General features: G+C 49.6%; 3 protein-coding genes across 15 annotated transcripts in view; 1 reads left to right on the top strand and 2 right to left on the bottom strand.

The window, feature by feature from the left end:
* Nucleotides 1-3,146: 3,146 nt before the first annotated feature.
* Nucleotides 3,147-7,028, top strand: TMEM200B (transmembrane protein 200B). The gene is made up of 2 exons (XM_057702900.1): nucleotides 3,147-3,276; nucleotides 5,251-7,028. The coding sequence occupies exon 2, from the start codon at nucleotides 5,271-5,273 to the stop codon at nucleotides 6,192-6,194; it is 924 nt and encodes a 307-aa protein (XP_057558883.1). The 5' UTR covers nucleotides 3,147-3,276; nucleotides 5,251-5,270; the 3' UTR covers nucleotides 6,195-7,028.
* Nucleotides 3,293-5,223, bottom strand: LOC130853546 (uncharacterized). Its single transcript, XM_057735644.1, has 2 exons — nucleotides 4,870-5,223; nucleotides 3,293-4,048 (listed from the first exon to the last, which is right to left on the bottom strand). Exons 1-2 carry the CDS (start codon nucleotides 5,221-5,223, stop codon nucleotides 3,617-3,619), a joined length of 786 nt encoding a protein of 261 aa, XP_057591627.1. The 3' UTR covers nucleotides 3,293-3,616.
* Nucleotides 7,029-8,337: 1,309 nt separating the features above from the next.
* Nucleotides 8,338-24,549, bottom strand: part of EPB41 (erythrocyte membrane protein band 4.1) — a 168,665-nt gene continuing 152,453 nt past the window's right edge. For 6 of the 13 annotated variants that reach the window (XM_057702809.1, XM_057702816.1, XM_057702800.1 and 3 more), the window contains 5 exons: nucleotides 21,284-21,412; nucleotides 14,891-14,992; nucleotides 13,547-13,627; nucleotides 10,853-10,957; nucleotides 8,338-9,993 (listed from right to left, as the gene is read on the bottom strand). In XM_057702809.1, coding sequence (XP_057558792.1) covers nucleotides 10,859-10,957; nucleotides 13,547-13,627; nucleotides 14,891-14,992; nucleotides 21,284-21,412 — 411 coding nt within the window. In that variant the 3' untranslated portion in view covers nucleotides 8,338-9,993; nucleotides 10,853-10,858. Of the gene's footprint in view, nucleotides 9,994-10,852; nucleotides 10,958-13,546; nucleotides 13,628-14,890; nucleotides 14,993-21,283; nucleotides 21,413-22,624; nucleotides 23,075-24,549 lie in introns of all 13 variants that reach the window. The other 7 variants (XM_057702769.1, XM_057702777.1, XM_057702759.1 and 4 more) reach the window with 2 other exon arrangements.

The following is a 24,549-nucleotide window of genomic DNA, read 5'->3' as shown; positions in this document are numbered from 1 at the left end:
CTGGCTGTCTACACACCTGCACATCCGCGGGGCCAGACCACCCGCGGGTGTCCCTCTGTGGAGGATGAGGCACTAATCAGCCTGGCTGTGTGTCCGTGGGCAGGTCTCTTTGCCTCTCTGATCCTCATTTATAAACTGGGCATAACACTGACCTCCTAGAGCCCTCAAGAGAATTGAGAGGGGTTATGTCTAGGAAGAGGGACCCTTCTCTCCCCCATCACCCCAAATGACCACGGAAGGTTTCTAGGGCCCCCAAACACTGCCCTCTGGGCCTGATACCCATGGTCAGAGGAGAGAGCGGCTGTGCAGCGGACATCCCCTGTGTGCCAGGTGCTGACCACGTGTACTCTAACCTTTAGAACAACACTGGGAGTATCACTCCCTGCTGTTTTACAGATGGGGAAACAGACTCAGAGAGCGGACTCCTTTTTACCTCCTGTTGTCTAGGCTGGGGGCCCAGGGGTGGGGGAGACACAGGCCGGCCGAGGGCCAGCGGTGGGCAGGTGTTGAGCTGGGCACAGGACCCTGGGGTTGAGCAAGACAGGCTGAGTCCTGCCCCCTCAGAGCTCACGGCCATGGGGACACAGGAAATAGACTCAGTGCCCAAACACTGATTTCGGTCTGCCCGTGCGCAGTGCTGCTGCGGGGAGGCTCCTCTGGGGGTGCATAACGGAAGGGTAGAGGAGGGGCTGGTCTGGGCTGAGGGCTCACAGAAAGCCCAGTGAAGGTGTGAAGGACGAGGAGGGGCCAAGGGGACCATCAGGGGAGTAGGTGCTCCTGACAGGATGCAAGGCAGGTGCCGAGCCCAGAGGCTAGAAGGCAGGTGCCAAGCCCAGAGGCTAGAAGGCAGAGAGAGGATTTGGGGAGGGAAACAGGCTCAGCGACCCAGGAGGCTGGAGTGTGAAAGGGGCAGGGCCCCTTGTGGAGACGTGAAGGGATTTAAACTCCACTTGGGCAACACTGGGGAGCCACTGAGGGTCTGAAGCAGGGAGTGAGTGACGGGTCCAGATTCAGTGTAGAAAGATGCTTGGTGTCCCACTGCCGAGCAGCGAGGAGGGCCTGCAGTGGGACAGCGGCCCTGGGGCAGGGAGAGAGTGGCGGATTCAAGATCCCAAGATGAGGGTCCACCGTACTGGATGGATCAGACAGAACGGGGAGAGGAAGGAGCCTACGGTGACCCCTGGTGTAGCGGGCCTTAGGGTGGACAGTGGGGCCTTTGGCAAAGTGGGGGGAACCGAATGAGCAGGAATGGGGCTGATCGCGGGGCCCAGGGTGATGGCTGGCTGCTGGAAGCGCGGCTCGCCTTGTGGCCCAGGATGGAAGAAGCCCCAACGCTGGGGAGGGCAGAGCGCTGAGGAGGAGGAGAGCCGGGAGGGGCAGGCGGGAGGAGCAAGTGGTAAACGCCAGGGCAGGTGGAGCAGCAGCCGGACAAGCGCTGGGAGACTGCCGGGCTTTGGCCTCGGCAGTTGGTGTCCCCAGGAAGAGCAGTGAGCGGGGAGGGACGGCGGTGGCGGGTGGGCGCTGGGGAAACGCTGAGAGGGCAGAGGTGGGGTCCGTGTGTGCGGAGCAGACGAAGTGCTGGGCAATGGAGGGGTCTCCAGCAAAGGAAACGGCGGAGGCGAGAAGCGGGAGGCAGGAAGGAGGCCGCTGCCTCAGTGGAGCGCGGGCAACAGCCCAGACTCGAGCTCAGGCTGCAGGAGCCCGCGTCCCACGCGGGTGGCAGGAAGGCGACCGCGGCCTCGCTCTAGGGCCCGCAGGGATGAGGCCCCGGGAGCCGAGGCTCGGCCCCACCCACTGTGGCCTCCTCGGGGACCCCGGCATCCTCGCGGTCGGCCCACCGGAGGAGGCCCCGCCCCCGGCGGTGGCCCCGGTGGCTCTGGAGGATGCCGGGTCCCCGGGGGCTGGGAGAGGGGTTCCCGGGGGCGCCGATGCCACCCCTGGTCTCCTCCACTGAGCCAGAGAACCGAGGCCTGGGTTCGAGGCCGAGATGCGTCGTGTGGCCCCGGGACCTGGCTCCGCCACGCGCAGCAGGGCTGGGTGGCCCAGTCCACCGACTTCCTCGAGTTCCCCCTCCCCGCCCCGGGCGCACAGCCGGGTCTCATTACCGCCCATCCCCCTCCACTAGCGCCCCGCGTGCCGGGGGGTCCCCACGGCTGGGGGGAGGGCCGGGTTATAATCAATCCCAGGCCGGAAATTCCTCCCGAGGGGCCCGGCTGGGCGGCGGGGGTGGGGGTGGGGGGGCCGGCGCGGAGGCTGGCAATCTGCCCGCACCACCCCTCCTCCTCCGAGTCCGCCCCCCGCATCATGGAAACTGGGCCGCCGGCCGACCCCCCTGGCTCCGCTCCACATTCTTGCCTCCGGGGGCGGGCGGGACAGGAGAGCTGGGCTGCCCCCTTCGGGCCGGTCCACGGGGGGCGCCGCGAATCTCCGAACCCTCCTCCTGATTTGGGACGAGCACCGCCTCCCCACTCCAGCTTGGGCACAACTGCTTCGGGGAGGTTAGGGAGACCGGCAGGACCCGAGACACTCCATTTCATTCACTCAGCTCTGAGAACCTGGCTCATCTCTAGTTACCCTCCCCCCACGTGATTACTCTCCATTGAGCACTCTTGGGCTTACGCCGGGCTGCGCCCGTGTTATGCGCCCCGCCCTCAACGCCGGATTTTCACCTCTCAGCATCTTGCGAGGCAGACACCATTATGCCCATTTTACAGGGAAGGCAGTGAAGTTCACATACAGGAAGGTTCAGACAGTAGGGTCGCGCGGAGCAGGAACTCGGGCCGCCTCCTCCGGGAAGCTCCCCGGACGGCGCTGGGCATCTGTATGTTCTCAGATGCCCCCTCTCCCGAGCGACTGGAAGGAGGGACTCTGCGAGGCTGGGGAGGGCGTGCAGGCTTCAATCCTGTCTGCTCGCTCAGGCTGTGGGGCTGCGCAGGGGTCTTAGTTTCCCCAAATGGGAAGAGGGCGCCCTCCCAAGGCCTTCTGAACGACGTTAGACAGGGACTCGAGCCCCCGGATCCTCCGCGTCACCGGGCGCGCACACAGCGCTTACCTGCGAGCCTCAGACTTGAGTCGCTACCTCCTCCCAGCCGTGGGGCCTGACGGGGCACTGGCCACACCGTCCCTGGGGCTCCCGGAGGGCGGGGCCGGGGCGGCGCTGGGCGGGGCCGGCCCAGGGGGCGGGGCCGGGGGCCAAGATTCCAAGGAGACCGCGGCAGTGCCGCCAGCCGCTGCGAGCGGACTCGGACCCGGACCCCCCGGGCGCGCAGGCGCCAGGTGAGCAAAACTAGGGACCTGGGATTCGCCCACCCCTACTTTCCCCAACTTTTTCTTGGCCTCTCCCTCCAGATAGGCCCTGGTGGGGCAGGAGCCGGGTTCCCCCTTTCCCCGGGGCCCGAGTGTGGACGCGCGCAGAGGCGGGACCCCGGAATGTCGGGGATCCGGCCCCGAGCAACTTCCTGCGACATGGGACCTTCGGACTGTGTCTCGAAGTTTCTGCCTCTCCGGGGTCCCCAGCGTCGACTCACGCCCTCCAAAGTCTCAGGGTCCCTGAGCATGTCCCCATCTCTGCACGCCTCCGCTTCCCTCTCCGCCGGGGCCCGCGGGGGCTCAGGGGTCACCTTTCCGGAGCTGGGGCCGGAGCGCCGGCTCTGGCCTGGGGCGGGGTGGTCAATTTCTCCAGTTTGGGGCTGGGGAAAGGGCTCCACACACTCAGAGGCCAGGAGCAAACGGGCCTCGCCTCCTCCCAGGACGCTCCTGGGGCTGTGCCGAGAAGTGCCCAGCGTTGGGTCCTAGTGGAGCCCCCGTCCTGTGTGGCCTGTGACCCCGGCAGGCCCCTCCGCCTCTCCGGGCCGCAGTTTCCCTCTGTGAACACCAGGCTTTGGACGCGGAAGACACCGGGGCTCCATGCTAGGCCCTGGGCCTTTAGCGCTCTTGTCGGAGGCAGGGATGGGGTGTCCTGCTTTGAGCTTCGGGGGTGCGAATGGGGAGTGAGTAGGGTAACAGGGCCTCCTTCCTGGGGCTTTCGCCACGGGTTCCAGCGTTGGAACTGTTGAGAAACCAGAGTGGGGCAGTGAGGACTCACCACTGGACAGAGAGGTCCTAACCCTCCTCTCCAGCGGCCGGAGCGCCTGGGCCGGGGCACCATTTCCTCCCACATCCTCCCTTCCGTGGGGGCCACACCACACGCAGCCCCGGGACTCCTGCCCCGCCCGGCTCCAGTCCTCAGGCCGCAGGCAGGGCCGCACCAGCTGCCGGGAGGGGCTTAAGCCCGGCGGCACAGACCCTGGGGCAGCCTGAGGTGCAAGGGCGGTGCTGCTCCGGCCGGGACGCGGGCCACTAAGGCCTCGGGGCAGAGGAGGCAGGAAAGGAGGCCAGGCGGCGGGAAAGGGGGATGATTCATCCCGAGGAGCCCGAATTGGAAACGCTGCAACCTGGGGGAACAACGTTGCCCGGGCCGACAGGAGAGCCAGGAGGGGAGCTCACCCGGCACTCGCAGCCCCCTGCCTCCTGCCCGGAGCGTACCCCGGCCGCTGGAGGAGGGGAAGGCCTCCTCTTCGCGTAGTTTAAAGAAATCCTGGGCAAAGTCTGCTACTTGTTTTGGTCAGAGCGGTCCTCTCGGGGTCTAGCTGAAGTCTCTCTTGCTGCAGCTTCAGTGCTGACTGAGGAGGTCTGGAAGGAGGGGGCGGGCAGGAAGAGGCTGGAGTCCCTGACACCCCCTCCTTCCTCCGCTGCGGTACGTGAAGCGCAGCAGGGGGGAGGTGGGGCCCGCGAGCGACCCCAGCGGCCCCGGGCGGCTGAGTGCCCCCTCCCTCCTTTACTACGGTGCAGCCACGTGCGGGGGTGAGCTCGAGCTCCGGCCGGACTTACCCTGGAGACGCCGCTGCCGGGGGCCCCACACCTCCCGAGGACCGGGACCCGCAAGCTGGCCAAGAGGGCGCCGGCGGCCGGAGCCCCGCAGCCGAGGATGCGCCAAGGAGCAGCCCGCGCCCCCCTCCCTCGTCTCCGCCCGCGGGCCCGGCCAACTCCGGCTTCTGCCGCGCGTCCCTGGCTCTCAGCTCCGCTGCGGAAAACCCGAGCGGGGGCGGCTCCCCGCCTCGCAGCCCGGGAAAATCCGGGGGTGGCCGCCAGGGATCTCCAAGCGTCCTGGGCAAGGCAGCCCCATCTTCCCTCCCGGATTTGGGCCCCCGACCTGGCGCTCCTACAGTAGGCCCGTCGGTTCATCCCCTGCCTCCAACCTTCTCTCCGCAGAGCGCCCAGACGACGGCGGGATGACGGCCGGGAGCCCCGGAGACTGCGGGGAGGTGCGGAGGAGCCCCGAGGGCCGCGTCTCCCGCCTGGGCCGCCGCCTGGGCCGCCGCCGGCGCCCGCGCTCCCCGCCCGAGCCCCTGCGGGTGCGGGCGCGGCTGCGGCTGCGCTCGCCGTCGGGGGCGTTCGCGGCGCTGGGGGCGCTCGTGGTTCTGGTAGGCATGGGCATCGCAGTGGCCGGCTACTGGCCGCACCGCGCCGGGGTCCCGGGGCCCCGAGCTGCAAACGCCAGCGCGCCCCCCCTGAGCGAGCTGCGGCGGGAGGGTCGCGGCGCCGGCCGGGTCCATGGCCCCCACGAGCGGCTGCGACTCCTTGGGCCCGTGGTCATGGGCGTTGGCCTGTTCGTGTTCATCTGCGCCAACACCCTGCTCTACGAGAACCGAGACTTGGAGACGCGACGGCTTCGCCAGGGGGCTCTGCGGGCTCAGGCGCTCAGGCCCCCGGACGGTCCGGGCTGGGACTGCGCTCTCCTCCCCAGCCCCGGCCCCAGGACTCCCAGAGCCATACGGTGCGTGGAGCCAGAAAGCTGGGACCTGTCCCCGCGTCGGGGTACCTCACCCGTCCCGTCAGTGCGGAGCCTGCGTTCAGAGCCTGCTAATCCTCGCTTGGGGTTACCTGCCCTGCTCAACAGTTACCCGCTGAAGGGCCCAGGGCTGCACCCACCCTGGGGTCCACGGACCCAGACTGGACATGTGATTATCACCGTGCAGCCCTCTGGTTCCTGCATTGAACATTCCAAGTCTCTGGATCTGGGCCTTGGGGAGCTCCTGCTTGGGGCCCCAGCAGCTCAAGACTGTGCTCACCGAAGCTGGCCTCGGCTGGACCGCCTCAGTCTGGGGGGTTATGCCAAGTTGGGAGGAGGAGGGGACTTGGGGGCCCGGGTCTGAGGAGCAGGGAACAGCCTGCTATGAGGCTGTAGCATGGACCATGGTACAGGACTAGGAGTCCCAATGTCTAGTAGATGCTTCAGTCACATCCCAGACTGAGGGTGGATGCTCTAGCCCCAGCAGCTGCTAAGGCATTCTGACTTGCATGTCGGCAGAGAAATGCCAACTGCACAAGGGTTCAAAAAGCTGGAGAGTGTTTTTTAATGTGGAATCTGGAGACCAGCATGACTCAGCCTCAGGAATTCCTTCAGCCTCCAAAAGTGGCCTTAGCCCTGGACAGGTACCTGAGGGGGCTGGAGGTCCAGGCCAGGGTGATTGGGAGACGCATCTGGTGTCTTGGCAAACCCAAAGTGGTGGGCAAGGACCCTAAGACTTGGAAGGTAGGTTGTGATGTTACAGGCTGGGACAGGCTCCCTCCAGGGTGGCACTGATGATGGGGTTTGGGCCTCTGGGAAGATGGGCAATGGGGTCAAGTTGAGACATTCCACTGCCATCTGGGATAGGGACTGAGCCTTTAATTCCCACCCCTTCAACCCCTTTCCTCCCTCAGCCATGCAGGGTACATCCCACTAGGGCTACACTACTGCCAATGCCTTCATACTGAGGGTCTGGCCCCTCCCCAAACAGGTCTGAGAAGCCCCCCTTCTCTCCTTTGTCATGGCCTATGCCACGAAATTTCCCTCCAGTTGGCAAAAAGCATTTGCCAGTTCTCAGAAATCCTTTTATGTATTGAAGCTGCGTTTTGGTCAATGTGGATAGCTTTAGAAAATGGCTTGGATTTGGGTCACCCACATGGTTAATTTTTCCCCAAGTTGCCGGTAGGGGAAGAGAACTTTAAAAGTTGATCAGTCTTCACAGAGTTAGTCCTTTTCTTTTAAGTTTATTGAAAAATGCAATAAAAGAAGAAGCAAGACCAAACAGTATCTAAACACTACCACCACTTCTCTTACTATGAAAGGCCAAAATGGCAGACCTAATTATTGCCTATTTAATCTAAGGATTTTGCCAATTTGATTCAGCTGCCATAGTTCCTATTTTGTCAAGAAATGTAAACAACTACTTGATATGATTCATAATTTTTTTTTTTTTAATTTACAAAGCTCCTTCATTTTTGTCACCAAAATAAAACATTTGAGAGAGATTTGTAAAACCAACCAGCCTGGGGCTGAGAGCCTGGGCAGGTATTTCCCACGAGCATTCCTTGGTATTAGTTAGGCCGTAGCTCTGGCTCCGCTTCCCAAGTGGACTGTTGCCCCCTCACCCTCAGCTGCCCCGCAGAATACACAGTGGGGGGCTGCGGGCTGGCAGAGATTTCCCTGACAGGTCCCTGCAGCCAGGCTCTGCTGATGAAGTCAGGTCCTGCTTTGTGGGTGGGTGGGTGGCAGGGACCTCACATGGCTCGGAGGAAATCTTTATTTCTCAAGTGAGATGAAAATAAAATTGCAGCGAGAGTTGTTACTGTGGTACGTCTGAGTCACTTTAGGAAAACTGCTGTCAAGTCGTTGACCCTGGAAATGAACTCTTCTCCCCTCTTCACCATTTCCACCTGGACAGTCTGTTTTTCTTCACACACACGCACACAAAATTGCAGGAAGAAAAAAAAAATCCAAACAATTGCCAAACCCCAAGTTCTGTAACCAGAGAGGGAGGAAAGGGAAAGAGGCTTGGAAGGACACCTCTTGTTGTTGGCTTGTCCAAATCTTGGCTTCTCATCACCGAAGGGCATTGGAGATCTTCTGGTCCAATTTATAGACAAGGAAGCAGGGTGAAGTGAGTTGGTGACAGATTGAGGGGAAATTCGGGCCCCCGACGTGTGGTCCTGGGCTGTGAAAGCGGCCCCACTGACCTGGATGGCACAGAATACTCAGTGTGCCCTCTTCCTTTCCCCATCTTCATTCCACAGTTTTCAGCTCTGTGAGCTCTGGCAGCTCTTCCAGCAGGACAGCTGGCCATTGGCAAGCAAGCTCACAGCTCATGCCTGTTTGATGTGAGCTGGAATTTTGGGCTCTAGCACGGTCAGTAAAGCCCTATCATTCCAGACCCTAAGCCCCCAGGCTGTGAGTCTGTCCCTGAGATAGGGCACTCTCCTTCCCCCACCAGCCTGTCACAAATCCCACCTGAGCTCTTCCTGTCCCTGCCCAGAGAAAGCTACCTGTTGGTTAGTAACAGTCCCAAGTAAGTACTAAGAGAAAAACGCACACGTGTGAAATCAGTTCAAACCAACTGAGTTTGTGTAAACAAAGCTCAGCCAGTAGTAGAGACTCTGGACACGTGCTGGGAGCAGAGCTTGTAGACTTCTCTCCTCACCACCCTGGAGCCCCCGGTGACTGCTGACTGACCCACTGTCTGCCTTGGGGAGCTCACTTTCTGTCCTAGAATTAGGATTCTAAGAACTTGTAGGCAGATCTGTTTGTGGGGAGCAAGCTGGAAGATTAGAGAAGCTCTACTGAATAAAAATGCCCCCAAATCTTTACCAGGAAGAGTGAAATTGTGGAGATCAGTCCTCGTTTTCAAAAAGGAAAACAAAAAATTAAACTCAAACCCACCAAAAAATTCAAGCCACAAAACCTGACAGACCTCAGATGGCAAGGGGGAATGAGTGCAGCTGGAATTTATGCCCCTCGTCAAGTGGGGTTTTGTGGGGAGGGTGGCCCCTAAAAGCTAATTCCCATGCTCCAGAAGGGTATCTGCAGGCAGGTGCCGGTCTGGAGGAGAAAGGTCAAGGACCACGGTCGCCTCTGCTCTGAGTCATATTCCCTCTCACCCCAGGATTAAAGAGAGGCCCAGGGACGGTCTCCTGGAAATACTTCTTAGCAGGAACCAAATGAGGTAAACCCCACCACTCCCCTGTGTGAGGTGCACATTCCCAGAGCTGGAAAAACTTCAAAAAATCTCGTCAACTTTCTCTGTCCAAATCACCACTAAAAATGTGCCATCAGTGCTTTTGGCCAAAAGTGCCTATTTTTCCGTGAGTTTTGGTCTCCTGAGATGGGAGGTGGGGGGAGCACTTAGCAGAGCCACTGCTTCTGATGAGGTAAAAGGGGAGGGAGGGCAGGAAGGTGAAGGCCACAGATATGTTCAAACATTCACAGTATCGGATATAGCTGAAGCAACTTCTCATGTCTTTGATCTAAAGAAGCTCCAAAAAAAAAAAAAAAAAAAAAAAGGAGAGAGGAAGGAAAACAATACTACATTCTTAGCAGAGGTCTCTGCCTCACCAAACCACCCTCAGCAAAGGGACAGGGACGTTTTTTCCTGGGGCCTATGGATCAGGGCAGCCACCCTGCCTGACATTCTAGTAAAGTTACATCATTGGCTCTGAGAAAGGGCTGGTTTATGAAATTTCTGCTGTCATCTAAAGGGTATAAACTAGGGGAGGAGCAGGGAAGCCCCATTAAGCTGGCTTTGTCTCCCAACACAGCTGACAGAGTCACTGGAGGATTTCCCAAAGAATGCTGTGGACCCTGTCAGTATAAATGGGGAGAGGCTGGGCTGAAGGGGTTACAAAGCACCCCATAAAAAAACAAAAGACTCTTTAAAAACAGTCTGTAGAGTGAAAAGCTGAACAATTTCTGGTATCACAATATAGAAAAAGGTATTCAAAAGGACCAGTGATATCTAGAAGACCTTCTTGGTATAAACTCCAAATAGAAAATGAAATTGATTTTCTGGTGGTTTAGAATCATCTTAAAAGTCTGAAGTCTGACTACTGCAGGTTAGCTTCTTAATCATTCCGCTGGTTTTCTCTGGGATGGGAGATGGGCAGGGAGTCGGGTGAGGGGGGAGGGTAGGACAGTTCCTAGAGGAAAGAAAGAAGCAAAGTTTTAAAATCCTGCAAAGGAGGGACTTCCCTGGTGGTCCAGTGGCTAAGATGCCACGCTCCCAATGCAGGGGGCTCGGGTTCTATCCCTGGTCAGGGAACTAGATCCCACATGCTGCAACTAAGAGTTCGCATGCCACAACTAAAGATCCCACATGCCGCAAGGAAGATCAAAGATCCCGAGTGCCACAATTAAGACCCGGTTCGGCCAAATAAATAAGTATTAAGAAACAAAACCCTGCAAAGGAGACTGCTACCCAGTCTCAGGGTCAAGTTCCTATGGCCACAAGTGACAATCAGGGCCTGAAGGGTTTTGCAGGGCCCTATCCTGCCTGGCTTCTTCGTTATTTGTAAACTATTTTTAGGCATGAATTTATCTGGAAACTTGGGCTCCCAAAAAGCAGCTACCCTGCTTCCAACTCTCTAGTCTGGCCCCAGAGCTTCAGTGATTTCTTTCCTTTCCCCAAACCCCTCATTTCCAGACACATGGTCCTGCTTTTCTTGGTTTTGTTCTCCTCCTCTGGCCCTCCCAGGTTTAGACTCAGAGCAACCTGTGACAGCAGAGAGTAGAGTGGCATGGAGAAGGTGTGGGGGCAGATAGAGAAGCAGGAGGATACATGAGAAGTGGGTGGGGTTTACATCCACGTTTGGGTATCTCTTCCAACCCATCACTGCTGGCACTGCTGAGGGCAGGAGGAGATGTAGCTGCTTTAGTTGGAGCCAGATACTTAATAACCTCCCACATCCTCCTCCTCGGCCCTCCTCTGCCTTCAGTTTATCAAGTGCCAGTGTGGACACCTCTGGGGGGATGGCTCTGCCCCACGAGGACAGCCCATACCTGAGCTCACTCCTCAGAGATTTCGGTTTCCTGATGGACGACCACCTTGGTCACTGACATGTCTGGGTGCTGCTCCTTTGCCTCCTTGATGGCCTGTACGAGGACCTGAGAAAGACAGAAACAGCGTCTGTCAGGCAGAAAGCAGCCTGGCTGGTGAAGAAGGCAGGGATCATAGGACACCATTTCTCTGGCAGGTTCAATCTTTCCGTCTGCAGAACCAGGACAGCATGCAGGCTAAGCCAAGCTGATGATGGCCGTACCCACCCTATCCTGCTTAGGGAGGCTTCTGGACTGAACACACAGACATAGGGAAAGCTGAGAGTTGTCTTCAAGGAATCAGGGAGGGACTTCAGGGGTGACAGCCTGGGTGAGACTGGGAAGATCCACTCAAGAAAGGGAGTCTAAAGGACAAAGCAAAACCTGTGTTCAGTGCAGGGTAACAGGGACCCGCAGGACAGGGGAAGAAAGTAATGAAGCATGCTACAAAAAGGAAGAGATGTCTTTGGCTAAAGTGGAGAGAAGAAAGGAAGGAAGAGTGGGAGGGCCTGTGACGTGCCACGCACTGGCCTAACTACATTGCTTATTACCATTTACTTGATCTTCACAACAACTCCATGAATGAAGGTAGTATCCTGAATTCAATCTTACAGATGAGGAAACTGAGGTTCAATGGTTAAAGTGCTTAACATTTCATAGCTAGTAAGTAACACAATGGGGATTTTCACTTTATTTTCTATCAGACTTTCCTCTTTACCACCCTGTCTTTTAGTTTCAGTGGGAGGTGAAAGGGGATGATGACCCTATTTTAGTATCTGGAGGAGTTTTGATCATTTTAGAAAACCTGAAGGGAGCAGAGGGAAAGTCAAAGAAGAGCAATGACACCACTACTCCCCTTGGGCTGCAAGCTCAGAGCATCCCAAGGTAGAAGACCCCAACACAGCCTTTGGGGGATGGTGGCATGGGATTCTCAGAGACAGGTCCCCCATCAAAAAGTACTCTAGCTAGATCTGACCAGCTGACTGTGACCCTGGCTCTTAAGACTACCTCTAGGAGGGACAGAAAGAAGGGAAATCCCTCTTTAGGTCTCCTGACTCCATGAAAGCCGTTTTTGGAACTGCTACCTCTACAGGCCCCTGCTCATCCTCCTTCACCCTGTTTGCCCAACTGGTCTGCTCACCCTTCAAGGCCCAGCCCAGGCCCTTTCTCTGATTACTCTGGCCTACACCCCTCTCTCTGACAGGCTGCACCTTCTTAAAGTGCCCCCTCCCCACCCAGAGCACACCACGTCTTATCCCTTCCATGTGTCCCTCGTGCCTCGGAGACTGAGGGATGCTGGAGCACCTCTCTGAGCTATTAAGTGTGCTTGTGCCTTTGTCACAATAACCCTGAAAGAAACCTATGATTATTCACATTTTATAGATGGTGAAACTACAGCTCACAGAAGTAAAATAACTTGCTCAAGGGCATACAACCAGTTAAGTTGCAGAGTCAGGATTCAACCCAGGTCTGTCTCACCCCAAAGCCAAAACACCTTCCCATGCCATCTAGCACAGACTGAGCATGTGGCAGCGGCTCAGATCACATCAGGCCCAGGGGGTGGGTGCAGGCTGGTAACGCAGCAGGATCCCCTGAGCTGGGGCAAGCGGGCTGCAAGGCCTCCCACTTGGGCTTTTGCAGCCTTGTTGCTGGGACCCTCAGCTTGGTGTTCTCAGCTGTAAGTCTCAACCCTGCTACCAAGGGAATGGCCAGCACTGCAGCTTAGTTGTTTTTTATTTTTAATTTTCTTTAAAAGGCACTCGGCATATCAGCATAAAGGCCACAGAACTATTGCTCCAGTGCTCCTGTCAATGATTCCAGAAGCATTTGCATACAGTCTCTTCCACCCCCTCTTCTCTGCAGCTTAACTGTTCTAACCTCACCCAGCAGAGAATTGGGAACATTAATCCTGACCTTATTATTTGCTAATTGCTTGAAGCACACAATTAGCACCTAATTAACATAAAAGCATAGAATTTTAGCACTCAAAAGGGTCCAGAAATTATCTAGATCAACCTACTCTCTTTTAGGAGAGGAAAAAAAATATCGGAGGTAAAGTGATTTGTCCAAGGTCATACAGCAAGTTAGTGATAGATCTAGGACAGAAATAAAGTTCCAAGTCTCCTGAGTTCCAGCCCATCCTACTGTGTCCCCCTAGCTGGTCCCTCTGAGGGCAGAGACCACACGCTTGTTTGATATTGTCTACTTTTTCCAGCACAGGTTTGGGTACATGATAGCCCCTGAACAGCAACAGCTCCATTTACTTGAGCCCACCACATGCCCCACGATGTACATCTGTATCTCACTTGATTCTCACAACAACCTTGAAGGAAGATGCTATCTTACAGATGAGGAAACAGAGACCTAGGGAGTTCGAGCTGGACTATGGTAGGAACTAGGATTTGAACTCAAGTCTTTTGAGTCTAAAGCCCATGTTCTTTGCATTACACTTCCCTGCTTGTCCAATTTGCGGTCCCCATCCCACAGGCCTCCATGGTCTGATTTCCTTTGTCCTTTGTCTCAATTAAGAGCTGGAGTAGCTGAGGGGGCTCTCTGGAGATAAAGCTGTTGTCTTTTGCAAGCCAACTCCAGCATCCATCAGTCATCCTGCCCAGAACCACCCCCCCCCAACGCCCCGAATCTCCTCAGCATTCCCACCTGATCGTGGTCAATATCAGCATCTCCTGTGATCACAATTCTCTTTTCAATCCGGGTCTCTGAAATCCCACCTTTTACAGTCTGAAACCAAAAGGAGGTGATCATATGAGAAAGAAAAACAAAAACAAAAAACCCAAACAGCAAAACAAAACAACAGCAAGAAATTAGTCTGAAAACTATACTTCAAATTTTAATCTGCTGCTGGGTACTGGATAGGATAGCTTTCTCACACACTTGGTCAAAATCTTGGCTGTACCTGCTAAAATGAGCACACCTCTACTCCCTTGTATTGCTAAAATCTTCAGTAAGCTAAACAGAAAGTCATATATCTCTATTTATTTACTTTTACCCTTTTCTTCCTCCCAAACACCACAGAATTTCAGTGAGTAAATAAAACAAGTGTTTCTTTTTGCTCTTTTTCCTGTATATTTTGTTTTCAAGAGGAAAAAAAATCAGAAGACTATGAATGAAAATGTCATGCAGCTTGAAATTAGGCTCTTTATTTTAAAACATTTTCATATTAGTGATGTCAAAAGATCCTCAAATAATCCCCCCAGCGTGGGTAGGTTTCCCTACTTGGCAGATGAGGAAACCAAGGTCTAGACACATAAAGTAACTGGCTCCCAGTCATCTGTGTGTTGATGATGGAGCTTGGTCAGATTTCTTACTTATAAGAAAATGCTTTTTCCTCTAGTGCTAACGCAAACATGGATTATCTCTGATTTTCTGGGAGTAGTTCTGATTTTAGATACTTCGTCCCTCTTGCCCCCCTAAACATTTTCCTAATAATTCTCATATTTCAGCAACCAAACTATAGTTCCCATGGCATTGATCCTGGACATGACACAAAAATACTTTGTGAGGGACTTCTATGGTGGTCCAGTGGTTAAGACTCCACGCTTCCAATGCAGGGGGCGCAGGTTCAATCCCTGGTCGGTGAACTAAGATCACACGTGCCATGTGGTGCAGCCAAAAAAAAAAAAAATCCTTGTAAGGCCCCAAGTTCTGATTTGGGGCTTGGAAAAATATGGTTGCTTAGTAATACCAACAACACCTGCCCTTTAATTGACTTTTTAAACTGACCTTCACCGCCAGATAGGCGACTCACTGACCAGGGAGACGGACAAATGTGTAATGAGTCCACTAAGTAGGCAGGGTTGCTCAGGGTCTCCCTGGGTTTGTTGGTGGGGAAAGCAGCAGGGCCCTTCCACCCCGGACACTGGGGATAATTTGGCTCAGCAGGGATGAGCTGAAAACCCTTGTTTAAGGACCGGGGTTCTTGCGGAGACGCAGCAAGCTTGGCATGCCGCTGGATTTCAGAAGGAACTTCTCGCTGTCTGTTACCTTGGTAATTTGAGTTGTGGTGGTGCTGCTGGTGGTCTCAGATGTGATGGTCTGAGCTGTCAGCAAGACTCCCGGGTCCAAGTCCCCGTTGCTGTCGTCAGTCTGCAGAAGGAGACAAAATTCATCACCATGCCTCTTGGGAAGCCTCACAGGCAAATGTTATAGATGCAGCTTTGCTCTGCAGCTGTACATTCTAAAGCAAAAGCCCAATTCCCTTACAGCGATCTCTTAATTAATAAACAAAATTAACCCCCTGGGAACAAAGCTCCTAAAAAAACTGGATGAGTCCAGTTTCTTCAGCATTGGGTCAGTGACAGGAGTGGGTCAGAAAAAGCAGGCAGGAGTGTAACCACAGGTTCAACAGGAGTGACAGTAACTATGCACATGTATACAGCATTTTATAGCTCACAAATGGCTTTCAAAACTGTACCTTTTTTGATGCTTAGACAAGCGCTATGAATATGAATAGAAAAGACAGAAACTTATTAGCACTCCCAGGTAAGACTCAGGCTCAGAGTCTAACCCTCTCTACGAATCTGGAGCTCTTTACACACCACCCAAGCCAGGTATAAACTTTTGGTTGCTAAAGCGTGGCTAGGTTCGAATCATAGGCTAGAACTTTCCAGAAAGAACCAAGGGTTCTTGCTGGAGTTTAAAGGGCCAAGGAATCTCAGGCTATCTTCAAAGAAGGAAGACTGGAGCACGTGAGGTAGGAAATGTCCTTTTAAGGCAAAGTGGGAGGAAATACATATAATATCTCAATGACATTTCTGAGAACGAAACTATTATTAAAATGGGATCCCCCTCATTATGGGAGAGGTTCAAAAGTATTTAAAATTCTGGGCTACACAACTAATACACAGAACAAGGGCTGGGGCTACTTCTTGTTTCTCCAGAGCTCACCGTACTATGACCAAAATAAATATGTTATGATTGGACTGAGAAATTACATTAGCAAAAAGGAGGAGAGGGTTGGCAGGAGCCAGACTCAGCCTGACGAACAGTTATCAGCAACCATTTGGGCCATTAGCAGACTCAGAGCTGCTGACAACCCCTGACCAAGATGAAAACAAATGAGATGAGGAGGACGGAAGCTGCCCTACAGCTACATGTTTTTCAGGGAGTCATGACCTAAAATACCTGGTATACTGACTCAGAGGGTGATTTAGAGAATTACAATTATTTTCAATAAAGAATCCTGCAGCAAGCAATGTGTTAGGTTACCATCTTTCTCTGCCTCTTAGTATATAAGTCATTTGTATTATAAGCAGACGCCTCCAGCCCCTTTATGAGCAGGGCCACATGTCATGGAGCCAAAACTTTGAGATACTGGGGGGAAGACAGAAGGAGGAGAAGAGAATTAGGAAAAAGCAGAGTCCCTGGCTGGGTTCCCTTCCAGGTGGGAATCTAGACAAAACAAAGAGAGGGAACATGACTGTGTCACCTAAGTCTTTCACACATGCCACCCTCATACAGGCATATTATTGGCTAGTTCACTAACACTTTCTTCAGCCCAGACCCATTTCTCTACCTTAGATTCAGACTCAACTAATATCTATTGCACTCGTAGTGTATGCCAAGCACAGAATGCCACTGTTACCTCAATCACACCTCTCAATACCTGAAGTAGGTACTATTATTATACTCACTGGATAGTTAAGGAAACTGAAGTCCAGAGAGGTTAAATAATTTGTCAAGGTTCTATACTAGTAAGTGTTTGAACTAGGACTGAGGGTAAAGACTTCATGTCTGAAGACTGGGGTTCCGGTCCCAGCTCAGACAGTGGCTGGCTGTGGAACCTTGGGCAAGTCATTCTGACTTTTCTGAGTTTTAGTTTTCTCATTTTTATAACAGGCAATCCTGTAATATGTGCTCTGCCTCCACTGTAGCATTGCTGTGAAGATCAAAAGAGATTTTAGAAATAAAAGTACGTTATAAGTTGTTATTAAGAATTTGTGGGCCAATATATACACAATGGACTATTATCAACCATAAAAAAGAGTGAAATAATGCCATTTGCAGCAATATGGAAGGACCTAGAGATTATCATACTAAGTGAAGTAAGTCAGACAGAGAAAGACAAATATCATATGATATCGCTTATACGTGGTATCTAAAAAATGATACAAATGAACTTATTTGTATCAAAACAGAAATAGACTCACAGACATAGAAATCAAACTCATGGTTACCAAAGGGGAAAGGGCGGGTGGGGAGGGATATATTAGGAGTTTGGGATTAAAATATACACACTATTATATATAAAATAGATAACCAACAAGGACTTACTGTACAGCACAGGGAACTCTACTCAATATCTTGTAATAAGCTATAAAGGAAAAGAACCTAAAGAACAGTTATACATACATATATGTATGTATAACTGAATCACTTTGCTGTACACCTAAAACACAACATTGTAAATCAACTGTATTTCAATAACAATTTTTTTTAATTAAAAAAAAAAAAAGAATTTGTGTACCAAGAGGGCTAAACCTTTTTGAAGAGCTCCACCTCTATTAAACCTGAGAATCTATTTTCTTCTACCTCGCACCCATCCCTTTACTCCTCCTTTTCTGTCTCTGAAGAAGGTAGAAGAGGGAAGAGACATTGTTATGATTTCATACTTACACTCTTCCCACATGGGGCCTCTTTTCTTACCAGTGTTTCCTCAAAATGGTACTGTGGCTTTCACAGTTGCTTATAAAGTTAACCATCCCTTTATCCTATGACACAGCAGTTCCACTCTTAGGTGTTTACCCAAGATAAGTGAAAACATATGTCCATAGAAAGACTTGCACGTGAATGTTTAAAGCAGCTTTATGTATATTTGCCCCAAACTGGAATCAACTCAACTGTCCATAAACAAATGAAAGGATAAACAAATTGCGGTACCGTCATACAATGGAATACTACTGAACAATAAAAAACCACGAACCATGGATTCATGTAACATGGACGAATCTGAAAAACATGTTCAGACACAAAAGGGGATGACTGTATACTTCCATTTATATGAAGTCGAAGAACAGGTAAAACAAGCTATGGTGACAGAAATCAGAGCAGTGGCTGCCTAGAGGGGTAGGGATGGACTGGAAAAGGCTATGAAGAAAGTGTCAGGAGTCACAGAAATGTTCTGTGTCCCAAATGTGCCTTGGTTACACAGGTAGATACATTTGTCAAAACCAATCAAATTGAACTCAACATCTGTGCATATCACTGTATGTAAATGTTATCTCAGGTACACATACACGCACATATATGCAAACGGCAGAACCCTATTCTGATTCCCCACCTCCTCTCACCATGTCCCAAAGTGTAGGAATTATGGACGGACTACAAAAAGGCTCCCAGGTTTACTTGTCTGGCAAGATAATAAAAACAGAAGCAGAAATAATGATAGTAAATAATGACAATAGCATGTAATTATCTGGCGCTTATTATGTGCAAGGCACTTTTTTCTACACATTATTTACACCATACTGCATTGTACTTTTCTATTTACCAATTTATCACGTAGATATTCCCATCAGAAGCTTTTAAAAATAACTGTAAAGAATTACCTTAGTTGGATGTACTATAATTTAACCTGTTCCCTACTGATGGACATTTAGGTTGTTTCCATAGTAGTGACAACTTAATTTGAAACGCACATTCTGAAATGCACATTTTATGTACATTAACTCATTTATTCCTTGCAACAACCCAATGAGGTAGAACTATTATAGCCCCATTTTACAAATGAGCAAACTGAGGCACAGAGTGATTCAGTAACTTGACTGCACACTAGTTAAGTGATGGAGCAGGTTTGAACCCAGGAAATCTATTTCTAAAGTCAATGCTTTCCCCAACTATACTCCGCTGTCTAGTCAATAAGAAGTAATTTATGCCTTGGCTGACTGTCTTAAGCCTGATTACAATGAAATAAACGTAATGTATAACATTATAATAGCTACCATTTTGGAATGTGCCAGGCAAATATTACTGATATCTTTATCTCAATAACCTCATAAAGGTATTTTTCAGAAGAGAAAGCTAAGGCTCACAGGTTAAGTGACTTGCTGAAGGTCACAAAACTAGCAAGTGTTGGAATTAAGATCCGGGTCTCTCTAACTCCAAAGCCCACGTGCTTTATCCTGCACATCACGATGCCTCTGACTTTCTCTTACATGCTAGGATATTTAAAAATGACTGCTTCCTTTCCCTTTTTTGTAGGGGCTGTACTCAAACCAAACACGAGCTTCTGTGGGCAGGATGGCCCTAGCAACTTTTTTAATAATTTATTTTGAACCATTAAAAAACATTTTTTTTGATATGCACATGCTACAAAACTTAAAATCTTCAAAATGGAGATGAATAAAATGTCAGTCTCCCTCCCACTCCTGACCACAGTCCGCAGTCCCAGGCCTCTTCATCCCAGGCCACCACTGGTAGTTTTCTGGTGTTTTGAGTAGCCATTCAGAGTTAGTACATTCACATATAAGCCTACTCATACACAGCTGTACATACAACCCTTTTCCCTCCCATAAAACAGTAGCACATTATTTATACCATACTGCACTGCGTTTTTTCATTTACCAATTTATCACGAAGATTATTCCCATCAGAAGCTTTTTTTAATGGCTGCACAGAATTACCTTAATTGCATGTACCATAATTTACAAACCTGTTCCCTACTGATAGATAGCTAGGTTGTTTCCATGGTAGTGACAACTTAAAGGGTTCCCTCCTGTATGCAAGTACTTCTTTCCTAAACGTCCCTGGCTCATAGTCTGCACAATCTTAAAGGAATGTCCCCTCCTTCCTTTGTAGTCCCTTCACTGCCCAGTCCTGTTCCTTCATCTCTCTCTCCTGACACAGCTCCCTCTTCTCGTTGCCTCAGGCTACACTTCAGTTCTTCACGAGCATCCCCCCAGACCTGCCATAGCCGTATTCCTGTCTCCAGGCAGCCCCTCCTTTTTAATAGATCCACCATACAGCTTAGGAACCATCTTCCAAAACCACTGCTTTAATTAGGCCACTTTATCACCACTGTCAGAAAACCTGAAGCAACCTCAAACTCCACGCTCCAGACCACAAGAGAGAGAGGGGGAGGCACACTAACGTTAACTGAATGTCTACGAATGTGCCAAGCGCTGTACAGACATCAATTCACTGAATCCTCCCCCAAATCTTGCAGTGGTAGGTAGTATTACCCCCATTTTACAGGCAGGAAACAGAAGCTTAGAGAGATTAGCGATTTGTTTAAAGTTATCCAGCTTGTACACGGTTCAGCTAGGATACAAATTCTACTTGTCTAACTGCAAAGCACATGCTTTTAATTGGCAAGCAACACTGCTTCCTAAAGGTGGATATCATCATCCAATTTATGGTGATGTGAGGATTAACTGAGATTTATGTGAAATCACCCCAACAGAGCTCCACGTGGCTGCCTCCTTCCCATCATGCAGGCTTCTCAGAGAGGATTCTCCTGACTATTCTAGCCCCAAAATAGCAACTCTTCATGGTATTGCACATTGTCTAACTCTTGATCCTATTTTAGTTTCTTTATATCACTTATCACTGTCGGAAATTCATACATTTATGTGTTTTATTGCCTCTTTCTCCTGACCAGAATGTCAGTTCCAGAGCGTAGGGCCTGTCTCCACCTTGTACACTGCTTTGGCCTAATATATAAATGTTCAACAAATATTTGTCACAGTAATGAATTAACAGCTCAGTTTATAGAGGGAAATGTTTTTCTCACTTTTGACTTCTATGAATAAAAAAGGAAAGAAAAACAACTCAACATAGGCAACCAGAGCTCAAATTATTAACAGTGAAGGAGAAATTTTCCTAAAAGGAAGTAAAAAATATTTTAAGCACTAAATTCTTAAATGATTTTAAATGTAATTGTAATAAGTTGATTATAATTATTATAGCTATTACTTATTTACACTTTCAGGTGTGGTGCTCAAGTTGATTCCATACAGTACTGTGTCTTACATAAGCTTCACAACAGAACCATGAGGTAGACATTAACATTATGTGGGTGGAGGTGGGGGTGAGGGGTGGGGATCCAAGCTCACAGATGTTCAACCACTTGTTCCAGTTAGTAAATGAAGAAGCTGGGACCTGAACTCAGGTTTGTTTGGCCCAAAGCCCATGTTCTCAACCATTACACTAGACTGCCTTCCCTAACTGATTTGGGTGGATATAACCAATCAGATCCAAGATAATTTTGCTTTTAATAAAGTATTTGGGGACATCCTGAGATCAGCAACCTCTTCTGAAAAGAATTGCCCCAGAAAAGCCGAGCATTATTTGCAGCAAGTGATTAGAAACCCTGTGAAGAAAGGTTATTTATCATGTTTACTGCAGTCTTTGGTTCTGTAACATCAAACCGTGTCCCACCTGGGCAGCCTCATAAGTGATGGTCTTGGTCTCAGTGTGGACAATAGGGACATCTTTGGTTGGAATTTCACTTTTCATAGCATTGGCAGTGTCTGAGATGGTGACAGTCTGAGTCTTCACCAGGGGAGGCTGTGAAGCAGTAAAGAAACAGAGTTACTGGAGTCTCCTGAAGGCTGTGGAAAACTAATCTTCTGACATTGATCTGATCAAAGTGATTGCTCTTATCAAGCAAAGGGCTAGCTCAGTCTCTACCCAAGATTTGGACACTCTTCCAAAGTAGCCCTGACACGGTGTCAATTCATGAAAGATATTAAAGAACAGCAGGACTGTAATCACTTTCATATGCTTAATGGAAAGCTATAATATCAGACAGTTACGACTGGTGATATAAAACACTTCAGACTGACCTTCAGAATTTGAATATAAAACTATTTGCCAAATAGCACTCACTTTTGTTTGTCCTTGTGACTGTACCATTAAAATTAAGAAAATCAGCCACATTTCCTCCCCTAAGTACAAACGGTACATGAAATAGCAGTGGCATTGGAACACATTACCGTGGAATTCATTAACTTCTTTCAAATCAATGTCAGACATTCACTTTGGAGTTATTAAAAAGAAACAGTATTTGGAAAACTGGAGAGAAAATAATCAGTTCTACCACCACCTGGTGATTCATCTCAGAATTTCAGAAGAATGAACATTAGCGAAATATCAAAGGTTTCTTGTCCATCAGCTTGCCTTCCCCAAGACTATAAATCACCCTAAGACTACCATTTGATTGTGGTAAAGTTAAGTGGCCATCCACCTTAGCATAGGAGATTAGTGGTCATGGAAGCTCCCGTGAGTGGGGTCAGTGGGAGTGGTGGACTGCACTATGTGGCTGTGGTACATAAAAAATTATTTGGGGCCTGACTCCTCATTTAAAAAGTCAGTTACCCCTTTTAATTAAGAGTATTTGAATTTTTTGAGCAGGGTCTCAGAACACTGAAGGCTCCTCATCATAGATGGCTCAGAAATTCATCTCTTTACATAGCCCATACTTGAGCAAGGAAAAGAGGAATGTACTTACACCAGCTTCATACAGATAAACAGCTGGAGTTTACCCCTAAGAGTTTTATTAAGTCATCAGGGGAGAAAGCGTTTCTAGCCATGGTGTTAATGACTTTGAATACATTTCTTTGTAGTAATCAAGAACTTCAATTTTATTCTGTGATTTTGAAAAAAAGCCGAGAGGCTACTACCCTCACCACCGCCACCACCACCACCTCCTCCACAGAATAGATTCTGGCCCTCTCCCAAAGTGAGTCATTAGATCTGCATCATTGAATCAGTTACTACCTGGAAACTTCGAATGAGGGTGGGGAACTGGTTACCCACACGAGAGTCAAGAAATGATCCATTTTGCTTTCCAACAGGCTCTGCTGGTGTAACATGTTCTTCACTACTCTCTGCCTTTTTTTCACCAAGTTGCAGCTGAGGGGAAGCTGGTGGTATGGAGGACTTTAAGGCACTGGCCTGTTCCTCCACTCTTACGCATTCCCCACTTGGACCTCTCGGCACTTCCTTAATACCAAGATAGCCAGTTGCCCCCTGCTCCTTCTCTTCTGTCTCCTTGCTGCTTATGGAGAGGGAGCCAAAGTCAAAGTTTTGTGGAGACTCCGACGGGGTGGTCATTTGGCTCTTACTAGAAATTACTGAATGCTTGGGACCCTCCCATTCAGAGTCAGGGTTGGTAGATGGCCCCTTGGTCATGGCAGCCACCTCCTCTGTGCGAATGCCATTTATATTCTACAAATGAATGAACACATACAAAAGCAAGAAGATTAGCAATATGTGGGGAATAGAGTGAACTCTGAGAATCAACAATGATTTCTAAGAGGCCTCAAAAATATTAACACGAATATAAACCAAGAATCTTAGCTTCCTGAGGTGCTCAAAAGGAAGAATTACTGTGCACTAAACATGTCAGCAGCTTAAGCAATTCCAACGTCATTTTGGTCCTATTTCTACAACATGGTTAATCTAAGAAATGATTCTGATGTGCCTCACATGGTACCAAGCACTTCGTATTACTATGGTTTTCTCTGTATTAACGCATACTCTTCATACCTAGAGGAGTCACTATTCCTAAATACCTAACTCTTTACTATGCACAGGACACAATGCAATTTATGAATCAATAAAACATATGCTCGAGGAGTCTGATCAGATTGAAAAACATTCCACATATCTCCAAGCCATATGTATCATCATGCTGGCCCATAATGGAGAAGCTAAAATCTAGCCTTTGGTTGGCAGAGATATGGAAGCTGAACACATCTAGCACAGACTTAATCCAATCATGGTCAAAGAATTAACTATAATGTCAAAAATAGTGAAACATTTTGTAAGCAGAATAAACGTGCCTTAGCAGCTGAGAAGTATTTCTCCACAGACGAATGACATAGTATCTCCAACTCCTAAGAGAAATAAATCCTGGAAACACAGAGTTCTCTCCTGAGCTAAGTGCCTCACATCACAGGAAAAACAGATCTAAAATAAGAACTTTGAAGAGAATGTGGATGAGAAGATAACATCACAGTAGATGGACTTACTCCTAAAGTTTAAAGAAAGGTGCTGTGGGTGGAAGAAGAGTAGGAATTCATACTAGTAGGAAAAGAATATGAACCATTTGAGAAATGAACAATCTAACAGAAGCCAAATGTTAGGAAAAGCTGCATGTGCTCACCAGAGAGCTGTAAATAAGCCACTGAGGACTGAAATTTTGCTAAGATCAATTTATCATATTACATGCCATATAGAACTTAACAGAAATGGACTTGTTTAAAAAGGTGTTCCTGGAGTAAATGACATGTGCTTGGACCAGCTTATACATTTTACTATTCAAATCACACTATATGTATTATGTTAAAAAAAAAAATCACTGCTGCTCCTTAAGTTGTAAAGCAGCCTACATTGTGACGAATATAAACCAGTGGCCTAATAAGGCAAGAAAAGATGCACTGCACTCAAGAACTCCAGCCCAAGTTTACTTCTAAGAACAGTCAACTCAAGAACATCTAAAAGTGGCAGAAGTTGAACTCACATTAGGCAGGTCTTTCATGGACTGATCATGAATATTACTTAGGACATGAAAAATGGAATTGAGAGATGACAACAGAAACTTGTCTCTGTCTGCAGATTTATCAGAGATACATAAATTACTCTTGTAAGGGTATACGAATTTCCTCGTATTTAAAGCCAGAATAATACTTGGTTTGGCT

Source organism: Hippopotamus amphibius, chromosome 1 (assembly GCF_030028045.1).
Source record: "Hippopotamus amphibius kiboko isolate mHipAmp2 chromosome 1, mHipAmp2.hap2, whole genome shotgun sequence".
Lineage (NCBI taxonomy): Eukaryota > Metazoa > Chordata > Mammalia > Artiodactyla > Hippopotamidae > Hippopotamus > Hippopotamus amphibius.
Note: the sequence above shows the minus strand (reverse complement) of the source record. Positions and strands in the feature narration are given on the sequence as shown.